The sequence below is a fragment of the Chiloscyllium plagiosum genome, unplaced genomic scaffold (genome assembly GCF_037043375.1).
Source record: "Chiloscyllium plagiosum isolate Xiang-an unplaced genomic scaffold, Cpla_swu_hap1 HiC_scaffold_1, whole genome shotgun sequence".
NCBI classification, from domain to species: Eukaryota; Metazoa; Chordata; class Chondrichthyes; order Orectolobiformes; family Hemiscylliidae; genus Chiloscyllium; species Chiloscyllium plagiosum.
This window is the reverse complement of record NW_028270139.1, coordinates 122,529,987-122,556,387: the sequence shown is the minus strand read 5'-3', so window position 1 is coordinate 122,556,387 and position 26,401 is coordinate 122,529,987. Positions and strand designations below refer to the sequence as shown.

General features: G+C 40.8%; 1 protein-coding gene across 1 annotated transcript in view; it reads right to left on the bottom strand.

Moving 5' to 3' along the window:
* The window catches only part of cplx4a (complexin 4a), a 35,957-nt gene extending 10,284 nt beyond the window's left edge, over positions 1-25,673 (bottom strand). The window contains exon 1 of the mRNA XM_043680323.2: positions 25,412-25,673. Within this exon, the coding sequence (XP_043536258.1) occupies positions 25,412-25,578 (167 nt within the window). The 5' untranslated portion in view covers positions 25,579-25,673. The remainder of the gene's footprint in view (positions 1-25,411) is intronic.
* Between the last annotated feature and the right edge of the window lie 728 nt (positions 25,674-26,401).

Below are 26,401 nucleotides of genomic sequence, written 5' to 3'. Positions count from 1 at the left end.
TGGACAAGAATAGCAGATACATGGGAACACCACCTCCAATTTCCATCCAAGCTACTCACCTACTTGACTTGGAAATATATCATCAACCCCTTCTCAAGGGTAACTAGGGATGGGCAATAAATGCTGGCCCAGTATGATGCCTATATCCCATAAATGAATAAAGAACAAGAATCGTAGCATCAGCTTTTCTTCCTGTTCGCATACTTTCACCTATAGTGTTCTCCAAAGATTTGTGCTTGGAGAACTTATTTATCACTTACATGCTATCCCTCAGCAACTTCACCACGTTCAGAACACTCATTTTCTTATGTATGCTGATGACACCCCCCGAGACTGCATTACCATCACTTAACTCAGCTCCTTGCTATTGCTGAATTATCAGACTGCTTCTTCAATATTAAGTATAGGACAAGCAGAAACTTCTTCCAGTTAATTATTGAAAGGACCGAAGCCATAGTTTTCGGTCTGGTGCCCAATGCAACCTGGCCAATTCTTGCTTCATCAGTCTCCCCACTTACAGTCATAGAATCATAGAGTATGTCAGCAAGAAACAGTCCTTTCAGTCCAACTTATCCATGGCAACTGAGTTTCCCAAACTAAACTAGTCCCACTTGCTATCAATTCGATCCCTTTCCTTGTCGGTAGCCTGGTACTAAAACAGTCATTTCCGCACTTGCGTGTCATATTAGACTCTGAGATGAGCATATTCGTGACTTCAGTGTATTTGACTAATTTCACCTCTGAACATCAGCTGACTTTGCCTCTGTCTCACCCATTTGCTGTTGAAGAGATAATTTCTGGCTTTGTTACCTCTAATCTTGACTATTCAAATACGCTCCTTGGTCTCCCATGATGTACAATTTTGACTTGCTGAAAAAACACAAATTGTGTTGAAATGCTTTTGTCAAAGCCTCAAGCATGGTATTGACCATATCCAACTAATTTGTGTTCATGAAACTCAAAATATATGTCCAAAATTAGGCGTGATTCGTCAACTGGACAACAATTACTAAATAATCCCAAATGTGCTTCAAATTACACTGAAGAGGATTTAAGATCTTCAGTTGGGGCAGGCAGGGTCGTGCACTTCCATTTACTGGAAGCTACATTTTTTGTAGATTCATAGAATCCTTACAGTGTGGAAGTAGGCTATTTGGCCCAACGAGCCCACACCAACCCTCCAAAGAGCATCCCACCTAGCATATCCATGTAACCCTGTATTTGCCACAGCCAATTCACCTAGCCTGCCCATCTTTGGACTGTGGGAGGAAACTAGAGTAACCAAAGGAAATCCATGCAAACAAGGGTGGAATGTGCAACTACACACAGGCAGTCGCCCAAGGGTAGAATTGAAACCAGATCCGTGGCACTGTGAGGCAGCTGTACTAACAGCTGTATTTTTAATATAGCTTGTTCTTTACAGACAACAAGAACTTGCACATATAACATCTGTGCCAACTCAACAACATATGCCACAGCCTTAACTTTCCCAAGTAAATGCCATGATGAATCATAGTCAACTTTTCTGGTTTAAATGTAAACAAAGCCTGGCAGTTAACAGTCAGTCACCACATAACTGGTTCATTCTCCATGGCCACGCCTCTAGCAATGAGAGTCTACTTGCCAACCAGGCAGTAGTTTCTTCTCATTAGTATAAATATGTCGTTTTCCTCCTACGTTTATATTCTTTGCAAATTGATCTGGTAAGTGCAATATGAAAAGCTTTCAGTTATTCTTGTCAGTTATTCTCAGGTCCTAGTGCAACTACCTGATCTGTACAGCTATTTGATCCATTATGTGTAGGATTAAGGTCATCCAAAACTACGTTGCAAACATTCATGTTCACACCAGATCTGTTCACCTAACATTCCTATCAACAGCACAACTCTCCAATTTGTTTGCTGTCCTTTATTTTGGCCCCTTGACCAATTGCTCCATCACTGAAAATCATCTATTCCATTGTCAATGCCACAAGCTCTTGAATGTTCTCTGTGCACTGTAAGCCTCTCTAACTCTTTCTCCTCCTTGTAGCCCTGTTGTAAAACCCACCTCTTCCATCTAGCATTTTGACCTCTGACCTAAGATTCCTTTATGTGACTCAGTGTCATATTTTTATTCTATAATGTTACTGTGAATCATCTTGGGTTGCTTTAATACATTAAAGGTTTTACATAAGTATAATTTGATCTTGATATGATATTAAACCCATTAGAGGAAGCGAGGTCAAAAGCATGGTACTGGAAACGCGCAATTGGTCAGGCAACATCCGAGGAGCAGGAGAGTCGAAGTTTTGAGCATAAGCTCTTCATCAGGAATGTGGGGGATGCCCAAGGGGGCTGAGAGATAAATGGTGGGGTGGGGAGGGAGGGCTTGTGTAGCTGGGAATATGATAAGTAGATGAAGGTGGGGGGTGATGGTGATAGGTCAGATTGGAGGGTAGAGCGGATAGGTTGGAAGAAAGATGGGCAGGTAGGACAATTCATGAGGATGGCGTAAAGTTGGAGGGTTGAATCTGGGGAGGGGAGATGAGGAACTGGTGAAATTGACATTGATCCCATGTGTCTGGAGGGTCTCAAGGTAGAAGAGGAGGCATTCTCCCTCTAGGCATCAGGTGGCTAGAATTTGGCAGTGGAGGAGGTCCAGGTTTTGCATGTGTTTGGAGGAGTGGGAGGAGGGGAGGGGTTGAAGTGGTTGGCCACAGGGTGGTGGGGTTGTTTAGTGCCTGCATCCCAAAGATGTTCTCTGAAACATTCCACAAGTTGGCATCCTGTTTCCCCAATGTAGAGGAGACCACATCAAGAGCAACAGACACTGTAGACGACATGTGTAGAGGTACAGGAGAATCTGTCAGATGTGGAAGGATCCTTTCGGGCTTGGATGGAGGTAAGGGGAGAGATATGCGGGTGCAGGTTTTATACCTCTTGAGGTGTCAAGGGAAGGAGTTGGGAGTGGAGGGTTGGTTGGTGGGGGGGGTGGGGAGGGGGGTGTGTGGACCTAAGTAGGGAGTCATGGAGGTCTCTGCAAATATAGATAGGGGTGGGAATGGAAATATATCTCTGGTCATGGGGACTGTTTATGGGTGGCAGAAATGACAGAGGATGATGCGTTGTATCTGGAGGTTTGTGGGGTGGAAGGTGAGGACCGGGGTGTTCTGTCCTATTGTGATTGGAGGGCGAAGACATCATGAATGTCACATAGAACATCACTTCCACCCCTGCGGATGCCACTGATTGCCTGCTTCTGCCCCCCTGACTCCTAGGGTGAGCATCACTTCCGTTGGTGACATCACCCACGATACCATAAGCACACTCACTCCAAAGACAGTCTCTGCCCCCACTCCCAACTCCAGCCCCACACCAAGTCCTAGCTCTCAGCTCTGTCATGTTTTTACCATGCCCCCAGACCTCCCCCTCTCTGAGGATGAACAATCAATCCTTACCAAAGGCCTCACCTTCATTCCTCTCTGCTCCCAGATCAACAAATTCAACACACATTGTGACAAAATTTTCTCCCCACAGCTCTGCCTCTGTGCTTATTTTTTCCATCAGGGCGTTTCCCCCTCCACTCACGGCACCTTCCCTTGCCACTGCAAGAGGTGTAAACCTGCGCCCACACCTCCCCCCTCACCTCCATCCAAGGCCCCTAAGGATCCTTCCACATCAACACAGATTCTCATACACCTCCACCTACCTCATCTACTGTGTCCATTGCTCTTGATGTGGTCTCCTCTACATTGGGGAGACAGGACGCCAACTTGCGGAATGTTTCAGAGAACATCTCTGAACACAGGCACTAAACAACCCTACCACCCTGTGGCCGACCACTTCAAATCCCCCTCCCCTCCACCAAGGACATGCTAGTCCTGGGCTGTCTTCACTGTCAAATTCTAGCCACCTGACGCCTGGAGGAAGAACGCATCATCTTCCACCTTGGGACCCTCCAACCTGATTTCACCAGTTTCCTCATCTTCCCTTCCCCCACCTTATCTCAGATCCAACCCTCCAACTCAGCACCACCCTCTTGAACCGTCCTAACTATCCATCTTCCTTCCCACTTATCTGCTCCAACCTCCACTCCGACATATTACCATCACCCCCCCACCTTATTTACCTATCGCATTCCCAACTACCATCTGCCCAGCCCAACTACACTACACCCCCCCCCCCCCCCCCCCCCGCGCCCCCTCCCTCACTATTTATCTCTCATACCCTTGGAACCCCCACATTCCTGAGGAAGAGCTTATGCTCAAAATGTCGACTCTCCTCCTCCTCGGATGCTGCCTGACTGGCTGTGCTTTTTAAGAGCCACACTTTTTGATTCTAATCTCCATGATCTGCAGTCCTCACTTTCTCCCATTAGAGGAAGCAATTTATAAGGAAAAACAGCAAAGCTTTTACTCAGGTGGACATCCTGCAGACTTGATTGATATATAAACTTTGTTAAATAAGGTGAACCCTAAAATGATGCACAAATATTTCTGACACAATAGCCAAGATTAGATCTTGCCATTATGGAAGAGTCCTGTTCTACTAATAGTAACCACGTATTTCTGTGAATATCCATAAAAGGCAAAAGAAATGAGACAATAATAAATGTAACCCTTCCCCCACTGCCATCCAAGGTAATCATTCATTTACCAGTTAGAAATAATGAGGTCTTCTGCAAATGGCTATGTATAAAAAAAGAACAAAAGTACAAAAACTTCATCAATAACTTTTCATGAAAATTTCTGCAAAAGGTTTTTTTAATCAAAATGAATAGCTGCTGAATTTAACTATGTATGTTTGAATTGCATTTTATAGAAGAAAGCATACACCACTTGTCATTAATTCTAAAAGCTTGAAAATTCAAGGCTATTTCTTGCCTGACAAAGGAACAACTTGATCTTTCATTAAATCAGGTTTATTTCCATTCAAGGACTTTTTTGAATTCATTTTGATGCTACAGTGAAGACTAAAATGCTTCTCAGCTTGTTGTGAATTCAAGAGGCCAGCCTCTTAAAAATATAGTTCAACTCAGTGAGTGTGGAATTGGAATGAGTTTAAAAGCGAGAAGGACGTGAGAAGGACTCAAACACAAAGAGAAAAGGAGCAACATAATAAAAATATATTGCTCCTGAAATAAGTTTGCAGCTTTCAAATTACTTGTATCTTGCTTCTGTTGTGCAGGGACCTCTGACAGCTGCCAAATTGTAGTCCAGTAATCCAGAAGTCACATGAGAAACAGGAATCAGCCATCTAGCCCCTCAGGCCTGCTCCAATAAGACCATGACTGATTTCAGCTTTGACGTAATTTAATTTTTTAGCCAACCACCAACTTCATAACCATTGACTTCAGCATAGAAATAAAATTGTGTAACTCAGTTTTGCATATATTCAATAACCTGGCATTAATATTTCTCTGGTGTAGTGAATTCCAAAGGCTAATGACTTTCAGGCAAAGAAATATTGTATTGCCTTTAAACGGGAGAGCCCATATTCTGAAACTTGCCCCCTCTCCACCCTGAGTTCTAAAGTCCCCCATGTGAGAAACGAAGCTCACTGTTCAATAATTTCAGTCCGAGTCAAATTCTGAAGCAGTCTTTATTCATACGGTCTTGCAAGCCGGGTGACCATTAAAGGAGGCACACCGATCAGGAGGTTACGTTACAATTTATATAGTTCAATTTAGTCTCTTGGTACTCCTCCTTTTACTTCATATCTGATAGTTGTATTGCTCTATGCAGTTGCTAATCTAATTGGCTTACCACATCTGTGTGTGGCCTGTTGTTGGTGTGCGACCCCCGAATCCCCCCCCACCCTTGATAGCTGAGTCTTATAACTTTTGCTGACACAACACTGGGTCTTATTTGGTTATCTTATTCATACTAACTCCCTATGTGCGTGACAATTTGCAACGGTCATGTCAATACATCTGTTTCTACCAGTCGACCACCTCCCTTTTCAATTAGTTATTTCTTGGTATATACTCTCATGATTCCGCCATGCAATTTTTGTAGAAGCAAGATACAGTAACTTGTAACTGCTTGCAAGTATATCTAGCTTAACATATACCCCTCCCATGACTCAGCCTTATGATCTTTGCAGAAAACAACAACCATGACAAGGGCCTCTCACACCCCACACGGGGAAACATCCTCTCAATATACTCTGTCAAGCCCCCTCAGAATCGTAAAAGTTCTAATAAGATCACGTATCAGCTTTCAAAGGTCTAGAGAGCAGAAGCCTAGTCTATACAGTCTCTCCTCAGAGGAAAGCCATTCAGCCCAAGAATCAACCTCATGAACCTCTGTTGCATCATTTCTAAGGCAAGGATCTCCTCATTTAGGTGTAGATCCAATCTAGTTAGGCCATGCCTGCTCAAGCTTTCCTCCCTACTCAACATTTCCTCCTTACCTAACCACTTTATCTCACTATATAAGAGCAAAACACTGTGGATGCTGGTGATCCAAAACAAAATTAGAAAAGGTTGGAGGAAATCAGAAAGTCTGCCTACCTCTGTGCAGAGATACACAAAGTAGGCGTATCCTTCATTAAACAAGGAAAGCAAAACTATACAAAGTACTTGAAATGTGAACTCAACAAAGTCCTATGCATTTAGAACAGTGACAAGTAACTAAGGTTTAGTGAGGGTGCACTTGGGACCAGTGGACATAATTCTATTAGTTTTAAATAGTTACTGAAAAGGATGAGTCTGGTTCACAAGTTAAAGTTCTAAACTGGGGCAAGGCCAATTTTTATGGTATTACATGGGAACATTCAAAAGTTGATTGGGGAAGGCTGTTCACAGATAAAAAGACATCTGGCAAGTGGGAGGTTTTCAAAAGCAAGATAATGAGGGTTCAGGGCCAGCATGTTCCTGTGTGAAGGGCAAGGCTGGCAAAAGTAGGGAATACTGGATGACAAGAAATATTGAAGCCCTGGTCAAGGCAAAGAAGGAGGTATAAGGCAGGTATAGGCATCTGAGATCAAAAGAATCCCTTGAAGGGTGCAGAAAGTGTAGGAGTACACTTAAGAGGGAAATCAGGAGCGGAAAAAAGGGAACATGAGATAGTTTTGGCAAATACAGCAAAGGAGGCTGTAAAGAGATTCTACAAGTATATTAATAGCAAAAGAATAACTAGGGAGAGAATAGGGCCTCATTAGAGCAATGAGGCCATCTATAGATGGAGCCACAGGAGATAGGTGAGATTCTAAGCGAATATTTCACATCAATATTTACTGTGGAGAAAGACATGGCAGCTAGGGAAATCAGGGAAACAAATAGTGATGACTTCAGAATAGTCCAAATTACAGAAGAGGAGGTGCTGGAGATCTTAAAACATATAAAGGTAGATAAATCATCAATTCATGATAAAATGTATCCTATGATGTTGTGGGAAGAAATTATAGGGGCCCTAGCAGAGAGTTTTGTATCATAGAGAGCCACAGGTAAGCTGCTGGAAGACTGAAATAAGGGCTTTATATTGTGCCCTTATTTAAGAAAGGCTTCAAGGAAAAGGCAGAGAACTACAGACTGTTGAGCCTAATATTAATGGTGGATTAGATGTTGGAAGGGATTCTGAAAGACAGGATCTACATAAATTTGGAAAGGCAAGGACTGATTAGGGATAGGAGAAAGTGAGGTCTGCAGATGCTGGAGATCAGAGCTGAAAATGTGTTGCTGGAAAAGCACAGCAGGTCAGGCAGCATCCATGGAGCAGGAGAATCAATGTTTCGGGCATGAGCCTTTCTTCAGGAAGGGCTGATTAGGGATAGTCAGTATGGCTTTGTGCATGGGAAATCATATCTCACAAATTTGATTGAGTTTTTTGAAGGGGTAACCAAGAAAGTAGGTGAAGGCAGAGCAGTAGGCATTGACTACATGAACTTCAGTAAGGCTTTCGACAAGGTTCTGCATGGTAGACTAGTTAGTAACATTAGACCACATGAGATCAATGGAGAGCTAGCCAATTGGATATACAATTGTCTTGACCATAGGAGACAGAGGGTAATGATGGAGGGTTGTTCTTCAGACTGAAGGCCTTTGACCAGCGGTGATGCAATGATCAGTGCTGGGTCCATGTTGTTCATCATTTATATAAATGATTTGGATGAGAGTGTAGGAAGCCTTGTTAACACTTTTGAGGATAACACCAAAATCGGTAGCAGATTGGACAGTGAAGAAGATTATCTAAGAGTACAACAGAATCTTGATCAATTGAGTCAGTGGGCCAAGGAGTGGCAATGGAGATAAACTTTGGTAAGTCAAACCAGGTCAGGACTTACTCAGTAAATGGGAGAGCCTTAGGGACTGTAGTCAAAAAGAAAATTGAGAATTGCAGGCACATAGTTCATTGAAAGTGGTGTCATGAAAGTGAAGAAGGCATTTGGCATGTTTTCCTTCATCAGGTAGAACATTGAATAGAGGAGTTGGGATGTTATGTTGTGGCTGTACAAGACATTGGTAAGGCTACATTGTACTGTGTGCAATTCTGGTCGACCTGTGATAGGAAGGATTTTATTAAAATGAAAAGGGTGCAAGAATGATTTACAAGAATGTTTGAATGAGGATTTGAGCTATAGAGAGAGGCTGAATAAGCTGGGGATGATTTCCCTGGAGCATTGGAGACTAAGGTATAACCTTATAGAGGTTTATAAAATCATGAGGGGCATGATAGGATAAATAGACAAAGTCTTTTCCCTGGGGTGAGGAAGTCCAGAACTACGGGGCATAGGTTTAGGATGAGAGGGGAAAGATATAAAAGGGACCTAAAGGGCAACTTTTCCACGCAGAAGGTGGTGAATGTATGGGATGAGCTGCCAGAGGAAGTGGTGGAGTCTGGTACAATTGCAACTTATAAACATTGCAACATTGCAAAATCTGGATGGTATATGAACAGGAAGGGTTTGGAGGGATATGGGCCAAGTGCTGGCAAATGGGACTACATTAGATTGGGATATCTGGTCAGCATGGACAGGTTGGACCAAAGGGTCTCTTTCCCTATTCGAGTTATAACGGTGGGCTGAATAAGTTGGGACTGTTTTCCTTGCAGCATAGGAAGCTGTAGAACTCATAGAGGTTTATAAATGATGAGGAATGCAGATAAGCTGAATAGTCAAGGTCTTTTCCCCAGGGTAGAGGAGTTCAAAACTAAAAGGCATAGGTGAGAGAGGAAAGATTTAAAAGGGACCTGAGGGGCAGCTTTTTCACACAGTGGGTGATGCATACATGGAACAAGCTACCAGAGGAAATGATAGAGGTGGGTACAATTACAACATTTAAAAGGCATTTGGACAGTTCCATGGATAGGAAAGGTTTATAGGGAAATGGTCCAAATGCAGGCAAATGAGGCTAGTTATAGAGTAATATAATCATACAGTCAAACAGCATGGAAACAGACTCTTCGGTCCAACTCATCCACATCAGCAGACATCCCAATCTGATCTAGTCCTATTTGCTAGCATTTGGCCCATATCTTTATCAACCCTTCCTATTCAGATGAGTTTTAAATGTTGTAATTGTGCTAGCCTCCACCACTTCCTTTGGCAGCTCGTTCCATACAAGCACCACCCTCTGAATGAAAATGTTACCCCTCAGGTCCTTTGTATATCTTTCCCCTCTCACCTTAAACCCATGCCATTTAGTTTTGGACTCCATCACACCAGGAAATAGATCTGGGCTATTCACCCTATGATGCTTCTCATGATTTTATAAATTCTTATATGGCCACCCCTCAGCTCGAGGGAAAAATACTCCAGCCTATCCAGCCTCTCCCTTTAACTCAAACTCTACAAACCTGACAACATCCTCGTAAATCTTTTCTGCATGGTATGGATGAGTTGGGCTGAAGAGTCTGTTTCCATGCTGTGTGACTCCGTGACTCTAACAGGACTCATACTTTTATATTCTACCTTTTTTGCAATAAAGATCAAAAATTCATTTGCCGTCCAAATTACTTGCTGTATCTTAATGCCAAATTTTGTGATTTATTTCTGAGGGCACCCAATTCCCTCTATATGACAGTGTTATGTTTATTGTTTCCATTTAAATAATTCTCCTTTTTTCCCACCCAAGTATATACCCACATATTTTGCCACACTACATTCTCCATCTGGAAACCTTTGCCCACTCACTTAATCTATCAACAATTTTTGTAGTGCTTTGTTTCCTGGTCAACATTTGCTGTCTTAACTACTTTTGTGTCAATTAGCAAATCTGGTTACAATTTAGACTGTCCTCTTTAGATTTATTCATTGGATATGGGCATCACAGGCTAAGCCAGAATTTATTGCCCGTTCCTTCATTGCTCTGGAGAAGATAGTGGTGAGCTGCTTTCTCAAATGACCTGCAGTTCTTGGGGTAAAAGGACACCAGTAGTGCTGTTAGGAAGGGAATTCCATGATTTTGACCCAAAACATTGAAGGAACTATAGTATAGTTTCAAGTCAGGATGATGTGTGGCTTGGAGGGGAACTTGCAGGCTGTGGCATTCCTATGCATCTACTGTCTTTGTCCTTCTAAATGGTAATGGTTCCTGGTTTGGAAGAAGCTGTTGAAGGAGCATTGGTGTGTTATTGCAGTTTATCTTGTTGATGGAACACACTGCTGCATTTTATGTCCATGGCAAAGATAAAGAATGTTATAGAGGGTCAATCAAACAGACTGCTTTGTCCTTGATACTGCTGAGCTTCTTGGATGTTGTTGAATTTCAGCATATTCAGAATATTCACTCACGCTCCTGACTTCTACCTTGTAGGTGGGGAGGCACGAGATGACTTACTCACAGAATTCCCACCCTATGACCTGTTGTTGCAGCCACTGCATTTATATTGCTAGCCCCATTCAATTTCTGGTCAATAGTAATCCCATGATGTTGATACTGGGGGCATTCAGTGATGGCAATGCCAATAAAGGCTGATGTTTAGAATTTCTTTTGTTGGAGATTGCCATTGTCTGACATTTGTGAGCCATTTCTCAGATTTCCATCCCTGGTGTGAATATAAGGAGTTGAGGCTCCAGCTTGGATTCATGTGACATTCAACTTTGTCACTAACTTTATCAATCTGAAAATGACCTGTTTGTCTTAACTCACTGTTTCCTGTGATAGGCAGATAGACCTGGTGTGAATTTGAATGCATGCAACATAGTTTTGGATGACCTAAACTTTACAGATAGTAGATCAAATCATAATTTGGTTGTATAGAGCTTGAGAATTATTGATAAAGATGTTTGAGTGAGGCTTTTTGACTTGCGCTCATCAGTCAATTTATCCTCTGCCCACATTAGTATATTATTCTCAATATCCTGATATTTTATTTTGTGTAGTAACATTTTATATTACACCTTTTGGAAATCCAAGCGAACTACAACTACTGGGCTCCCTTCATCCACCCTGCTCAATATCTCCTCAAAGAATTGTATTAAAATCTTCAACGCAATTTCACTTTTATAAATCATGTTTAAGGTGTTTGGTTGAATTAGGATTTTTCAAAGCTGACCTGCGTGATAATGCTACCAAAAAGATGATTGCTCACTGTGTATTCAAAACACACAAGTGCGCCTAAAGTTGCCACCTTTAGAACTGAAAAATTATCCAGTCTATCTCAAATTATCCTGGAAGTGTGAGGTATCGCAATAATGTGAGTGTTCAGTGAAGTTAACCATTTCACTTTGCTTCTATATAGTAACAATGATATTTTCTATAAAGTGGATCTCGCTCTCAAGCCAAAAAAGAAGTTCTGTCTACCGCACAAGTTACTGATATAAATACTAATGCCAGTGTATTACCCGAAAAACTGGTGGATAGTATCAACAGCACACCCCTTAATTTCTTTATAATAGACTTAAGACCGACCAAACTCAATCAACCTATGCACTCAGAATGTAATGCCTAATGCTGACTATGATTCCATGATTGCAATAGCACTTGCTGATCAATCATGATTGAGCTAAGAATTACACTAGCTATTAAGGTTGTCAGCTGTTCTTGCAACATGATTCACTTAGATGTGCTAGAAGCTACATATATTCCTCTAAAAGAAAAAAGGAACATGTCCAGGAATTGCATTTTCTAAATTTAAACGGAAACTTGGGGTCAACACTTCCCTGATGCATTCTCCATGGTGAAGTCTCAACCAATCAGAATCAACTTGCTAACTCTGTTTTCAACCCAATGTTCTGAATAAGAGTCATATCAGACTCAAAATGTTAATTCTGTTTCTCTCTCCCCAGGTGCTGCCAGACTTGCTGAGTTTCTCCAACAATTCTATATTTTTCTGTTGGTCAGTGGACTGTTCAGTTAAGTTACAAAGGTTGCCAATGTAAGCACCTCAAGATCAGTATTTGTTTCCCATTGCAGATTGCTCTTGAGAATGGTGGTAGTGATTCTCCCTTCTTAAATAGCTGCTGAGACAGTGTGGTTAAGAAGGTTTTTGTCCCATTGGCAGTAAAGGAATGATGATATACTTCAAATTCAGGATACTGTGTGACTTTGAGGGGAATTTGTAGTTGGAGGGCTCACATGTCTCCACTACCCCTTGTTGTTCTAATTAATAGAGATCATGTATTTGAAAGGAACTGTCAAAGGAAATTTGGGGATTGCTGCTGTGCATCTTATAGATGGTGCAGACTGGCACCACTGTGGGTGACTGGTGGACCAATACTTCCATCTGATTAGTTGAGGAGATACATAATTACTTGTCTGACTCACACAAGCACTAGGAGTGTGTTCTGTGTTGGCTGAACTGAACTTCTACTGGTAAAGCTCATTTAATGTCTGTGCTTGAGTGCGAGGGTACTGAATGGCATTGACCACAAAATTCAATTGTCTATGACAGGTAGAGGCTAGTGAAATCAGTAAATTACAATGACAAAATAGGCTTAGAATGAACTGGCAGTCTATTATACACTATGCCGAATATTTTTCTGTTTTCTATTGGTGTGGAAAATATTGCCACTTTTCCGCTTTTCATTTACAATGATGTAAGTGCAACAATGAGTCACAAAAAGAGCTTGTCTTGTGAACTTTAGTGAAAGAATATCAGGCATAGTGAAAAACTAGCTGCTAATTCATTATCAGGAGTCCTTACACATAGCTAGCCTAGATACATTGCAGCCCTCGAATTCTGCAAGTACTCCCAAGTTGTAGCCGAGCTTTATATTATTCCTGGAATGAAATTAATCTGTTTGCATTAACCCTAATTTCTCAATATAATTGAGAAGAGTCACTAACAAGGGGGCATCAGGAAGGGCTTTTGTTCGAAATGTCAAAATTCTTGCTCCTTGGATGCTGCCTGACCTGCTGTGCTTTTCCAGCACCACTCTAATCATGAAAAACGTGCCAGCCTATCCAATCTTTTTTTATAACTCAAAACTTCTGTATCTGGCAACATCCTGGTCAATCTCTTCTGAACCCTCTCCTGCTTAGTAACATCTTTCAAATAACTGGGTGACTAGAACTGGACACAATATTCCAGAAGTGACCTTGATGGGCTCAAAGGCCTCTTCTATACCGTCTGGTTCTATGAGTGAGTGAGTGAGTGAGTGTGTGTGTGTGAGAGAGAGAGAGAGAGAGAGAGAGACCTTGACACAAAAATGCACAAAGGTTCTGGAGAAACACCATAAGTATTCCCCTCATTATTTCATCAGAATTTTCATGAACTCGGGCATAAAATTTGAAGAACCTCTATGGATATTATTTCCCCAAATATCTGAATGCAGAGTGTAGAATATAAGAATCATTTTGCTCTTTAATAATTCACAACTATGTTCTTCAGCAGACTTGGTCAGATAGACTGGCATTTTAATATTTTATTTACCGTACTCACAGAGTCTTTGCTGCAAACATAGTTTAGCATTTGGGGTGGCACGGTGGCTCAGTGATTAGCACTGCTGCCTCACAGCGCAGGGTCCCAAGTTCAATTCCCACTTCAGGCAACTGTCTGTGTGGAGTTTGCACATTCACCCCGTGTCTGTGTGGGTTTCCTCCAGGTGCTCCGGTTTCCTCCCACAGTCCAAAGATGTGCAGATCAGGTGAATTGGCTATGCTAAATTGTCCATAGTTGCTAGGTGCATTAGTCACAGAGAGGGGGGTGGATTACTCTTCGGAAGGTCAGTGTGGACTTGTTGGGCCGAAGGGCCTGTTTCCACACTGTAGGTAATCTATTTAAAAAAATCTGATCTCTGTTACCCTTGATGCATCGCTAATCCTTTTTGTAAACCGCTTAAAGTTTTTTTCTCTACTAAGCCTAGTGTTTGTCAATCCTTGATTTCTTAAAATGTTTTTCAGAACCTATCCATAAACTACGAATAATTATTTAGCCCAGATTTTGCTGTAATAACAGCCATTAAATTGTTAGTATTCTGCATTATAATTCTGAACACTTTTCTAAATGACAGGCACAGTAAAGGGAAATGGTTAGGAGACCACAGCTGAGTGAGACATAGACAGAGGGAATAGAGAAGTAGGCTCAAGTGATAAATTCTGGTAAGTCTTGTTCATCTTTAAATTTATATTAAGAGTCAGGCTCTGACATGGAATTAACAATCTTCCAGTAAGTTAGGTGACATTGTTAAACAGAGAACTGCTTGGAAATGGCAGCTATCTGTCAATCAGATGGAAGTGTTTGGTTTAATTGTTACCCATTACTTAGCAGGAATCTAAACTAGATAGTAACTCATCAATAACTGTAAGGCTAATTAAGTTAGGACCAAGTAATATAAAGTTAACACAGGTAACGTAAAGTTAAGGCATGGTGTAGTCTTATTGAATGACCTCTGTATTGTGTTGCATGTTGTGGGACAGTCATGTGTGCAGCAAGTAGAAAAACATATGGTCAGGGTTTCAGGTTGCTGGAAGGATGGAGGCAGAAGGGAAAAAAAAACAGCATCAGGTAGTGCAAGAAGAGGCAAGTGGTGCAGGAATCACCTTGCAGTGTTGCTCACTTATTGGTTTTCCAACATGGTTACAGTAAGGATGTTGGTTCCTTGGAGGAGTGCCACCTTGACCAGGTTAGTGGAACCATGGATGGATCAGCAATACAAGTGGGAGGAAGAAGGGGGAAAGAGGAACAGTGATAGCAGATAAATTTGCTAGTGGAACAGATGGAAAGAATTTTGAGACGCCCTTTGTTTATATGTAAACAGATGAGACCTCAGGCCAAAGTGGTCATGTTTTAGAAGTGACCTGTATAAAGAAAGGGAAGTGGTCAGCTCTTTGGCTGAGCTGAACAGTTTTAGTTCAGTCTTGAACTGGTTGGAAGTTTAACAGGGAGCTGTATGGAAATTCTCTTTCTGCCCTTCAACTTCAACCTGTAAGCATGTGTTCCATTTATACTGGTTTTTAAAGGGAGTTTGCTTACTGGGACTGTTGTGTATATAATTAAGTCTAGTTGGATAGGCTGAGTTCTGTAGGGGTTCTTTATTCTGTTCTTTGTGTTTCATTGTATAATTTTGTGAATAAATTTTTGTCTGTTTTAAAATCTAGTAGTCAACCTAGCTAACTTACTCCGGGTAATTTTCACTATACACTTACCGAAATAAATTGCAAATTTATTGTCTGGGGCTGCCTGCTTAAGAATGTTTTGAGTGGTCTGGCCTAGTCCATAACACATGAATGTAAAGAAAGAAATCAGAATTTTGAAAAAAAAACTCATTAATGAAAATGAAGGCAGAGGCTATGATCTAAAATTGTTGAACTCATCATTCAAAATGCAATGGATTGGCAAGTCATAAGATGAGGTACTGTTCTCTGATTCTTCATTGGAAAACTAGCTGGCTGAGGCCTGAAAAACCAGAGTGGGAACAAGGTGAAGAATTGACATGCCAAAGTGACAGGAAGTATTGATTATGTTTTTTGGATCGAGTGGAGGTATTCTACAATGCAGTCAATCAGCCTGTATTTGATCTTTCCATAATCCTCAACACTGGTGCCCCATAATGATGTGTTCTCAGCCCCCTACCATACTCCCTGTACATCCACAACTGTGCAGCTAAATTCTGTGCAAATGTCATCTACATTTGCAGATGTTTGCAGATAACACCACCATGTTGAGCTGGATGTCAAACAATGATGAGTCAGAATAAAGGAAGGAGATAGAGTGCTTGGTGTTGTGGTGCAATGATAAGGATCTCTCTCTCAATGTCAGCAAAACTACAAAACTGATCACTGACTTCAAGAAGAAAGGAGGATAACACACCCCTATCAACATCAATGGGGCTGAGCTGGAGAGGGTCAAGAGCATCAAGTTCCGAGGAGTGATGTTAACCATAATCTGTCCTGGATCTCCCACACATAGATGCAACAGTCAAGAAGGAACAACGCCTCTTCTTCCTCAAGCAGCTTAGGAAATTCAGCATGTCCATAAGGACTCTCTCCAACTTCTACAGATGTACCACAGAATGCATTCTATCTAGTGCTTAATGGCATAGAATGGCAACTATTCGGACCAGGACTATAAGAAACTACGGAAAGCTGTGTGCGCAGCCAGACCATCACGGAAGCCAATGTCCCATCCATGGACTCCATTTACACTTCTTGTTGCCGCGGCAAAGACCACTCCTACCCCGATAATGCTCTCTTCCAACCTCTTCTATCACTTAGAAGATACAGAACATTCAACACGCACACCAACAGGTTCAAGAACAGCTTCTCCCCTGCTGTTATGAGACTGCTGAGTGGGCGTCTCTAACTTCAAATAATGTTGATCTTGCTAATGCTGATCTTGCTTTATGTACCTCCTGTGCAGCTGTAACCTGTATGCCTCGCTCTGTCTGAGCACTCTATGATCTGTATGTTCTCGTTTGCTATGATCTGCCAATACTGCTCGCAAAACAGCTTTTCACCGTACTAAGGTACATGTGGCTACAATAAATCAGATCAAATCAAAAAGGGAAGACCACAATATGAATAGTGAATACAGTGTACTAAATTGAAACAGGTATAAGTGGATCATTATTTCAATTGCAATACTACTAGGAGTTGTTATTCCTTTAAAGCATTTTTTTAAGACAACATGGAACCTGCAACACTGAAAAGCTATAAATGACTGTTTGTGAAATGTCACATCAAATCATAAAAAGATCCTCACCCTGTTTCTTTTTCCAAGATTACATTGACCCTTTTTTGGAGTGGACTTTGAAAGTAGGTTTCTCATCAGAAATATGCTTTATTCCCCACTACTTATATAGTATCAGGATTATCAGCTTATTTTTGGAATCACACTGTAGTGAAATTAAAATTTTCACAACAAAACCAATGCAAAGTTGAGTTAAAGTTTATTATGAGACCTTATAATCAAATTCATTCAGCAAACAGAAGATTAGATTAGATTACTTACAGTATGGAAACAGGCCCTTCAGCCCAACAAGTCCACACCGACCCGCCGAAGCATAACCCACCCATTCCCCTACATTTACCCCTTTACCTAACACTACGGGCAATTTATCATGGCCATGTCACCTGACCTACACATCTTTGGACTGTGGGAGGAAACCGGAGCACCCAGAGGAAACCCACGCAGACAAAGTGCAAACTCCACACAGTCGCCTGAGTCAGGAATTGAACCTGGGTCTCTGGCGCTGTGAGGCAGCAGTGCTAACCACTGTGCCACTGTGCCGCCCACGCTGTAGAGTATTAGAAAATAATATGATACATTTTTAAAAAAGAAATACAATTTAATACAGCACAGGAACATGCCCTTTGACCCACCAAGACTGTGCTGATTCCTATTCCTTGTTTAAACCCACTACTTATTGCTCATGTGCAGTTTCTTTAACTCTGTTCACCTCCCATTAAATGTCTATCAAGACATGTGTTAGACATTGATTACTTGCCTGTTTCCACCACCTCCACTGACAGTGCGTTCCAGGCACTCACCACCCTCTGTATGAAAACTTTTCCCTACACCTCTCCCCTAATCTTTTCTCCTCTCACCTTGAACTTGTGCCCTCTTGTAGTTGACGTTTCCACCCTCCAGAAAAAGCCTCTGGATATCCACCATATTTCTGCCTGTCATAATTTTGTCAACCTCTATCAGGTCCCCACCCCCCCATCTCAAAACCAGGCAAAATCCTGATAAACGTTCTCTACACATCTCCAAAATATCCATGTCCTTCTGGTTGTCTGGTGACCAGAACTGCATGCAATAATCCAAATGTAGTCTAACTAAGTTTTGTATAGCTGTAACATAACTTGCCAACTTATATATTCGATGCACCAGCCAATGAAGGCAAGTGTGCTGTATGCCTTCTTGATCACTTTATCCACCTGAGTTTCCACTTTCAGGGATCTGTGGACCTGTACCCCCAGATCTCTCTGTATGTCAATGCTCCCAAGCGTTTTGTCTGTTTATTGTATAATTCACACCTGAATTTGATCTTACAAAATGCATCACCTCACTTTTGTCTGGATTAAACTCCATCTGCCATTTATCCGTATCCCACTACATCCTTTAACAATCTTCCTCACTATCTGCAACACCACTAATTTTGTCTTCTGCAAAATTACTAATTAGACCACCTCCAGTTTTTTCCAGATCATTTATACCTATATTACAAAGGTCCCAGGACCTGATCCCTGTGGAATACCACTAGTTACAGATCACCATTCGGAAAAACACCTTCCACCACTACTCTGTCTCCTATGATCAAGCTAGTTGCATTCCATCTCATCAACTCGTCTTAGATCCCATAAGACCCTACTGTTTGTAGCAGCCTGTCATGAGGTACCTTATCAAATGCTTTACAAAAGTTCATCCAGACAACATCCACTGCCATTCACACATCAAACATCCTTATCACCTCCTCAAAAAACTCAATTAAATTGGTGAGACTAAAGAACTGATCACTGACTTCAGGAAGAAAGGAGGAGGACATGTCCCTACCTACATCATTGGAGCTGAGGTGGAGAGGGTCGAGAGTGTTAAGGAGTGACAATAACCAACAATCTGTCTTGGACCTCCCACATTGATGTGATAGTCAAGAAGGCATAACAATGCCTCTTCTTCCTGAGGCGGCTCAGCAATTCAACATGTCCATAAGGACCCTGACCAACTTGTACAGATGCACAATAGAAAGCATTCTATCTGGATGCAAAACCACTTGGTACGGCAACCAGGACTGTAAGAAATTACAGAAAGTTGTGTGTATAGCCCAGACCATCACAAAAGCTAATCTCTCATCCATAGACTACATCTATACCTCTTGTTACCGCAAAGAGGCTGTCAACATCATCAAAGACCCTTCCCACCCCGATAATACTCTCTTCCAACCTCTTCCATCAGGTAGAAGATACAGACGCTTGAACACACATACTAACAAGGTTCAAGAACAGCTTCTTCCCTGTTCTTATTAGAGTGCTGAATGGACCTATCCAATTTTAAATCTAATGTTGATCTTGCCTTACGCACCTCCGATGCAGCTGTGACCTTGTATGCCCTAGCTCTGTCCAAACACCCTATGATCTGTATGTCCTTGTTTGCTATGATTTGCTTATACTGCTTGCAAAACAATACTTTTCACTATACTTAGGTATATGTGACAACAATAAATCAAATCAAATCAAATTTAAATCAAACCCACTAACAAGTTTATTCACTTCCAAATGTGAATAAATTCTGTCATTCGGGATCTTTTCCAACAGCTTTCCCACTACTGACATCAGGCTCACAGGCCTATGACTATCTGGATTATCTCTGTTTCCTTTCTTAAACAAAGGAACAACATTGGCCATTTCCCAGTCCTCTGGACCCTCACCTGAGGCCAAAGGTATCAGTTAAGGCCTCAGCTATTTCTTCCCTTGCCTCTCCCACAATATCCTGGGATAAATCACGTCTACCCCTGGGGGCTTGTTTAACTTAATGTATTTTAAGACACCTAACACTTCCTCCTTCATTATGCTGGCCTGCCCAAGAGTTGCATTATTGATAATCTCTTTAGTTATATTTATTGTTTAATTATCTTTGGTCTATTTTATGTTTGTGAGTGAATGTGAATAATTAAATTACTGATTTACTGATCATGCTATTTGCTGTGGGAATTGAACAGAGTTTTTTTCAATTCATCTTAGGCTATGAGAAAGACCATGAGAAATCAGGACTCCAAATGTGTATTTTTGAGGGATCCTCATGACATTTCTCCAGAACTACGTTTTGATTTAGGAGGACTACCTTTCCGTTCTTACAGGCACCTCTTTCAGTTTAATTAAATCCTTAATTAAGTGATGCAGTCACTTCGTGACAATACCTTCCATATTTGTGTTGAACTATGGGGGATTTAGTCACACAGAAGCAAAGTCTGAAGAATTCATCAATATTCCCAATTATCATCCCAATTAATTAAACTTAAATCCACAGCACACCAAAGAACACATTAATTTTCTGGACACCACTGTACTTAAGTTGACTCAAGACAATAAGCATAATTTAGCAAAAAATATTTTTAAATTTAATACAATGACATACTGCTATATGCAAAAGGCCATCATTCTAAACAAAAAAAAAATGCAGATGCTGGGAATCAGACCAAAAACAGAGTTGAAGAAGGGTCACTGGTCCTGAAGTTTTAACTCTGCTTTCTTTTCACAGATGCTGTGTTTTTCCAGCAACTTCTGTTTTTGTGAGCCATCACCTCCAGCATGCTTTCTGTTGATAAGTGAGGTCAGTTATGCTGTAGCATGTTTGTATTTAAAACCACCAATACCCCTTAAGTAATTCATAGTATGCAAGAAGCTTTGATATGGGAAAACACATAAATGCAAGTATTTGTGAAATTAAATAGGTCAATATTAAATTATATAATTGTTCATTATAATAGCACTCATTACATTTGGTCCCCCACAAAGCAGCTTTCAAACTTTCGCTATTTTATTTAAAGACTCCTCATTAATTGCACAAATTTGAGGAACTGATTATTTCAGTTTTAACGTTCCCAGTTAGGTGAGTATTCCTTTCTGGAAAAGTTTTAACCTTTTTCCTCCTCTTTGCAGCTTCTCTCTTCCCTTTCAAACTGTTCCCTGTTTGCTGACCACTCTAACATTTCAAGATCCTCTCCACACTTTTTGCACATCATTCCTCTTTCCAGCTTTCATTCCCTGACTGTGCAGCTTCAATTCTCCCACCAAGCCCACAGGACTTCTGCCTTATTTTCCATCCCCTGAATTGCTCCCAGGACCCTGGGGGTCGTTCTACAGCCTTGGTCCCCAACTTTAGTTGTGGGCATCCCTCCTTAACATTTGCACTTCCCTGACCAATAACCTTACCTCCCTTTCCAGCCCCACTACTTCCCATTGGTGACTGTGCCATTCATCTCACCCCTCCAATCAAAGACCGATTCTCTCCCATGTTCAGTGTTAATAAGTCCATCAGCAAGCACAGGGGAGAACTACCTACCCTGTGATTAGAAGAATGACTCCTCATTTTTTCCTTCCATTCCAGTTATTGGGCAGGGAATCTTCTACCTGATTGGTTGTCACTGTGAGTGGCTTTTCCTGGGCAGACTGGGGATTCTGGAGTTGATTTGCCCACTGCCCCAAGACTGGAAATAAGCCAGGTTATTCTTTGTAGAATAAAGACTTTTTTTGAAAAAATGTGCACTAATTTTATGAAACAAGATTAACAGATGGAACAGCAGATCAAGGCAGAAAGACTGAGCATGGACAAATTTACTTAGCATGTCCAGACAATGCTGGAATCACATTTTACATCAAGCAGCTGGGCTTTAGATATTTTTAGATAAATCTTCTTCAATGTTCATAATTTTATGTATAAGATGTTACCTGCTTTTATGTGTCATCACATTATAGTGGAATGATCAAGACTTTGTTGGCCTAGTCTCATGTGGATATAAAATCTAATTATCAGCTGTCTGGGTCAGTGGGAAGCACTCTGCCCTTGGAGTCAGAAGGTTGTGGGCTCAAGTTATTAAGCATAAAATCAAGGCTTGCATTCCAAAGCAGTACCAAGGTAGTATTGCACGGTTGGAGGTGCATCTACTGTCTAAACCAAAGTCCCCTTTGCTCTCTGCCATTCAGAGAGAACTGGAGAATTTCAACACGATTTCCTGCCCAATGTATAGCCCTGAAGTAAAAACACTGAAAGACACACAGGGAGTTGGATAATCCGAGTCATATAGCACATAAATAGACCCTTCGGTACAACTCATTATCCCAATCTGACCTAGTCCCATTTGTCAGATTTTGGCCCATATCCCTCTAAACTATTCCTATTCTGATATCCATCCTGACAACACACTCACCATCCTCTATATGGAGAGGCTTCCCCTCAGGTCCTTTTTAAATCTATCTCCTCTCACTTTAAACCTATGCCCTCTAGTTTTGGACTCGCCCATGCTGGAAAAAAGACCTTGACTATTCACCCTATCCATCTCCCTCATGATTTTATAAACCTCTATAAGGTTGCCCCTCAGCCTTTGATGTTCCAGGGACTGAAAAAGCCCCAGCCTATTCAGTCTCTGCCAAATGCTCAAACCCTCCAACTCCGGCAACATCCTTGTAAATCTTTTCTGCATCCTCTTAGGTTTCACAACATCCTTCCTATTGAAGGCAAGCAGAATTGAATGTAGTATTAGAAAAGGAAGACTGCAAATGCTGTCGAGAGTGTGGTGCTGGAAAAGCACAGCAGGTCAAGCAGCTTCCAAGGAACAGGAGAATCGACATTTCGGAATCTTTCCTGATGAAGGGCTTATGCCCGAAACGTCAATTCACCTGCTCCTCAGATGCAGCTGTGATTTTCCAGCACCACACTCTTGAGGCAGTATTTTAAAAATCACCTCACCAATGTCCTGTATGACATCGCAACTGCACTATTCAATGTTCTTACCAATGAAGGCAAGCATACCAAATGCTTTCCTCATCAACTCCACTTTCAAGGAATTAAGCACTGCACCTTGTATGTCTTTGTTTGGTAACACTCCAGGGCCCAACCATTAAATGCATAAGTCCAGCCTTGGTTTGACTTACCAAAATGGAACAGCTTACACTTATCTAAATTAAACTTCATCTGCCACTCCTCAGCCCATTTTGGCCTATCTGATCAATTCAGTTATCATGCCTTTATTCTTTCTTACTTCCAGCTAGATGGCTTCTGACTCCACTGTTTCTGTTTTTCCGGTCAGTTCCTGGTTTCATTTTGTCCCAGCTAGATCCCTTCTTCTTGTATTGAGGTTAGCCCTCTAACTTTAGAAGTTTTGAAGTTCTATATAGGATTATTCCTAACTCTACTCCCTTAATAGTCTAAACATTATGATATAATGATCACTCTTACCCAGATGCTCTCCGACGGCACTTAGTCCAACTCATTTTCCAGGACCAGATCCAGCAATCCTTCATTTCTAAATTAAGGAGATTCTTATAAAAAAAATTACAGATACTTCTTCCTCTTTCTATTCTTTAAGATTAGATTATCTTAATTTTGATTTGGATAATAAAATCACATTTCAACCTTATCCCCCTCCCCATCCCCCTCGTTCACCACTCCCCACTTTTATGAATCGGTTTGATTTCCCTGTGAATTTTTCATCTCTCTCAGTATTTTTCAGGAATGCCTCGAGTCAGTGTCGTAGGTCCAATCAGTCTCAGTTGCTTCACAATGTTCAGTACTGTTTGCAACTCCTCAGTTACTGAGGCAGTCCATGTCTAATTGCAGCAAAGACTGGACAATATTCAGGTTCATATTGACAAGTGGCAAGTAACATTTGCACCCACCACGTGCCAGGCAAAGAACATCTCCAACAAGAGAAAATGTAATCATCCTTTAACATTCAAGGGCACCACTATCACTGAATCCTGCACTATCAACATCCTGGGAGTTACAATTGACCAGAAACTGAACTGGACTAGCCATTTAAATACTTTGGCTACAACTGCAAGCCAAAGGCGAAGAATCCTACAGTGAGTAACTCACCTCCTGACTCCCCAAAGCTTGTCTACCACATTGGACCATCACCAAGGCATAAGTCAGGAGTGTAATGGAATGCACCCCACTTGCCTGGATAAGTCCAACAACACTCAAGAAGCTTGATACCATCCAGAGGATAAGGCAGTCCATTTGTTGGCAGCATATCCACAAACATTCACTCCCTGCTCAGTGGCAGCAGTATGTTTCATCTATAAGATACACAGCAGAAATTAACTAAGGCCCTTTAGACAGCATCTTCCATGGCCACAAACACTACTATCTAGAAGGTCAAGGGCAACCAGATATAAAGCAACATCATCTTTAGCAAGTTCCCCTTCAAGCCACTCACTATCTTGACTTGGAAATATATTGCTGTTCTTTCAGTGTTGCTGGGTTAAATTCCTGAAACTCCTTCTGTAACTACATTGTGGAAGTACCTACGCCAACTGGACTGCAGCAGTCCAAAAGAACAGCTCATTACCAACATATCAAGGACAACTAGTGACATGCATTAAATGGTGATCCAGTCAGCAGCACCAACGTCCCATCAATGAATAAAAATAAATTATTTTGAAGCCTATCAAGTACCCAAAATACTTGAACAGCTTCTCAGCTTGAACTGAATTAATTAACCAAATAACACTTTAATGTTGTCCCTGATAGTCCTTCCAGTCCATCTCTCATTTTATTTTCTTTCTTTTCTGAACACTTTATATTTTTGAATTGTAACCAGCCAGTCCTCACTTTTTCTTTATTGCCGTAACATCATTTTTCTACAGAGTTATTTATGCATGTAGCTCACCAATCGTATTCACCATACTTTGTTCTTTTACACAAATATACTTTAATCCTGTTTTTGCATTCCTCATTGTTCTTCTTAGGCTGTTCTTACCTAATACACCTGCAATTTGTTTTTAATGACTGAAAAAAGGCACAAAAGATATTTCAGCAAACTTCAAAGCTATTACATGAACAAAACAAATGTGTCAACTAATTGTTCTTATTGAATATATTTGACAAACGTTTATAAATATATGATAAAAAGAACAACACCTTTAAAATGTGCTTTTAAACTTTTTTTGTACAAATACATCAAATATGAATTTTTGGTGGCAAGAGAAATTTGAGTATCAAAACAAAACCTTTGCTGATATATACTTGAGAATGTTTTCAGCCTTTTAGTTGTTTTTGTTGGAAACAGTTTGAAAACTAATTAGCAGCACAAATCTATGATAGAGATTATTAGCATGATTATCATCCACATCCTGATATCATTAATGCTCAGTAAATAAGGTAGCATCTAGAATTGTTTTCTTCAGCAATCTGTCAAATGGAATTGTTAAAATATGGGTAAAACAGCTCAGTAAGTTATATATAATGCTGCCACTACTTTGTGTTGATTTACAGTAATTTACTTCTTTGACATGAACAAAATTATAATGAATTTAGTTATAGAGTCGAGACTCATACAACATGGAAACAGACCCTTCGGTCCAACCACATTTTTGTTAAACTTACTTTTCTTCCACCATCTGCTTTTGGTATTCTTCATATTCTTCTCTAGTCATGCCTGCTGCAGCTGCAGGGTCCAAAGTGCCTCCTTCGTCTTTCTTTTCTTCATCTCTACCCCCAAGTCCTAAATTCTTCACCTGTCCACTCACCATCGATTTCAACAAAAAAGACATGTTTCTTTAATAAAACAATTAATCAGATACAAAGCTAAGACAGAAGCTATGTATAATGAACAGGGGACCAGTCAGCCTGCAGGCTTTTACTTGAAAGGCAGGGAGCTAGTAAAGTGCTTTTGCGAAAATGGTTGGCTTTCAGTAATCTGGATTAAACCATTGAACTCTTCAATCTTCCAAAGGCAGATGGTCCTGATCACGCTGTACATCATTATTCTCCACTGTCTACTTTCAATAATATTTCAAGCTCATTTTTACCAACAGGCTTATTTCTCTGGACTCTTATTTTTATGCTGGTAAAAATATTTATAGAAAAAAATAAAGAAAAATGCCTCACAATTCACAGATTTGATTTGACAAACATGATTAAGTGAGTCATTTTAATTGGGTGGCAACACAGATGCATGCTATTGAAAAGCTATAGAGATTTAGAGAGATTTATGTTATAAAAAATTACATAGTATCTTAGCATCACAGAAATTTGTCTCCCAGGAAGGTGACCATTTGGCCCATCATGTTTGAGGTGGCTAAAAATACCTGTCCAGCCTAATTCTACTTTCTAACTCCTTTATGGCTCATCAAGTGCATAACCAAGTTCTTTTCAACTATCTTGAGTGTTTCTGTCTCCACGACCCTTTCTGGGATAAGTTTCAAACTCCTAACACCATCTGAGTGAAAAAGATTTTCCTCAACTACCATATAATCCTTTTATTAGTAATAATCTTTACATCTATTCCTGTTGGTTCTTGAAATGTGTCCTACATAGACATCCTTTTAGGACCCTCATAATTATATACATCTGAATAAAACCTTCTGTGACCTC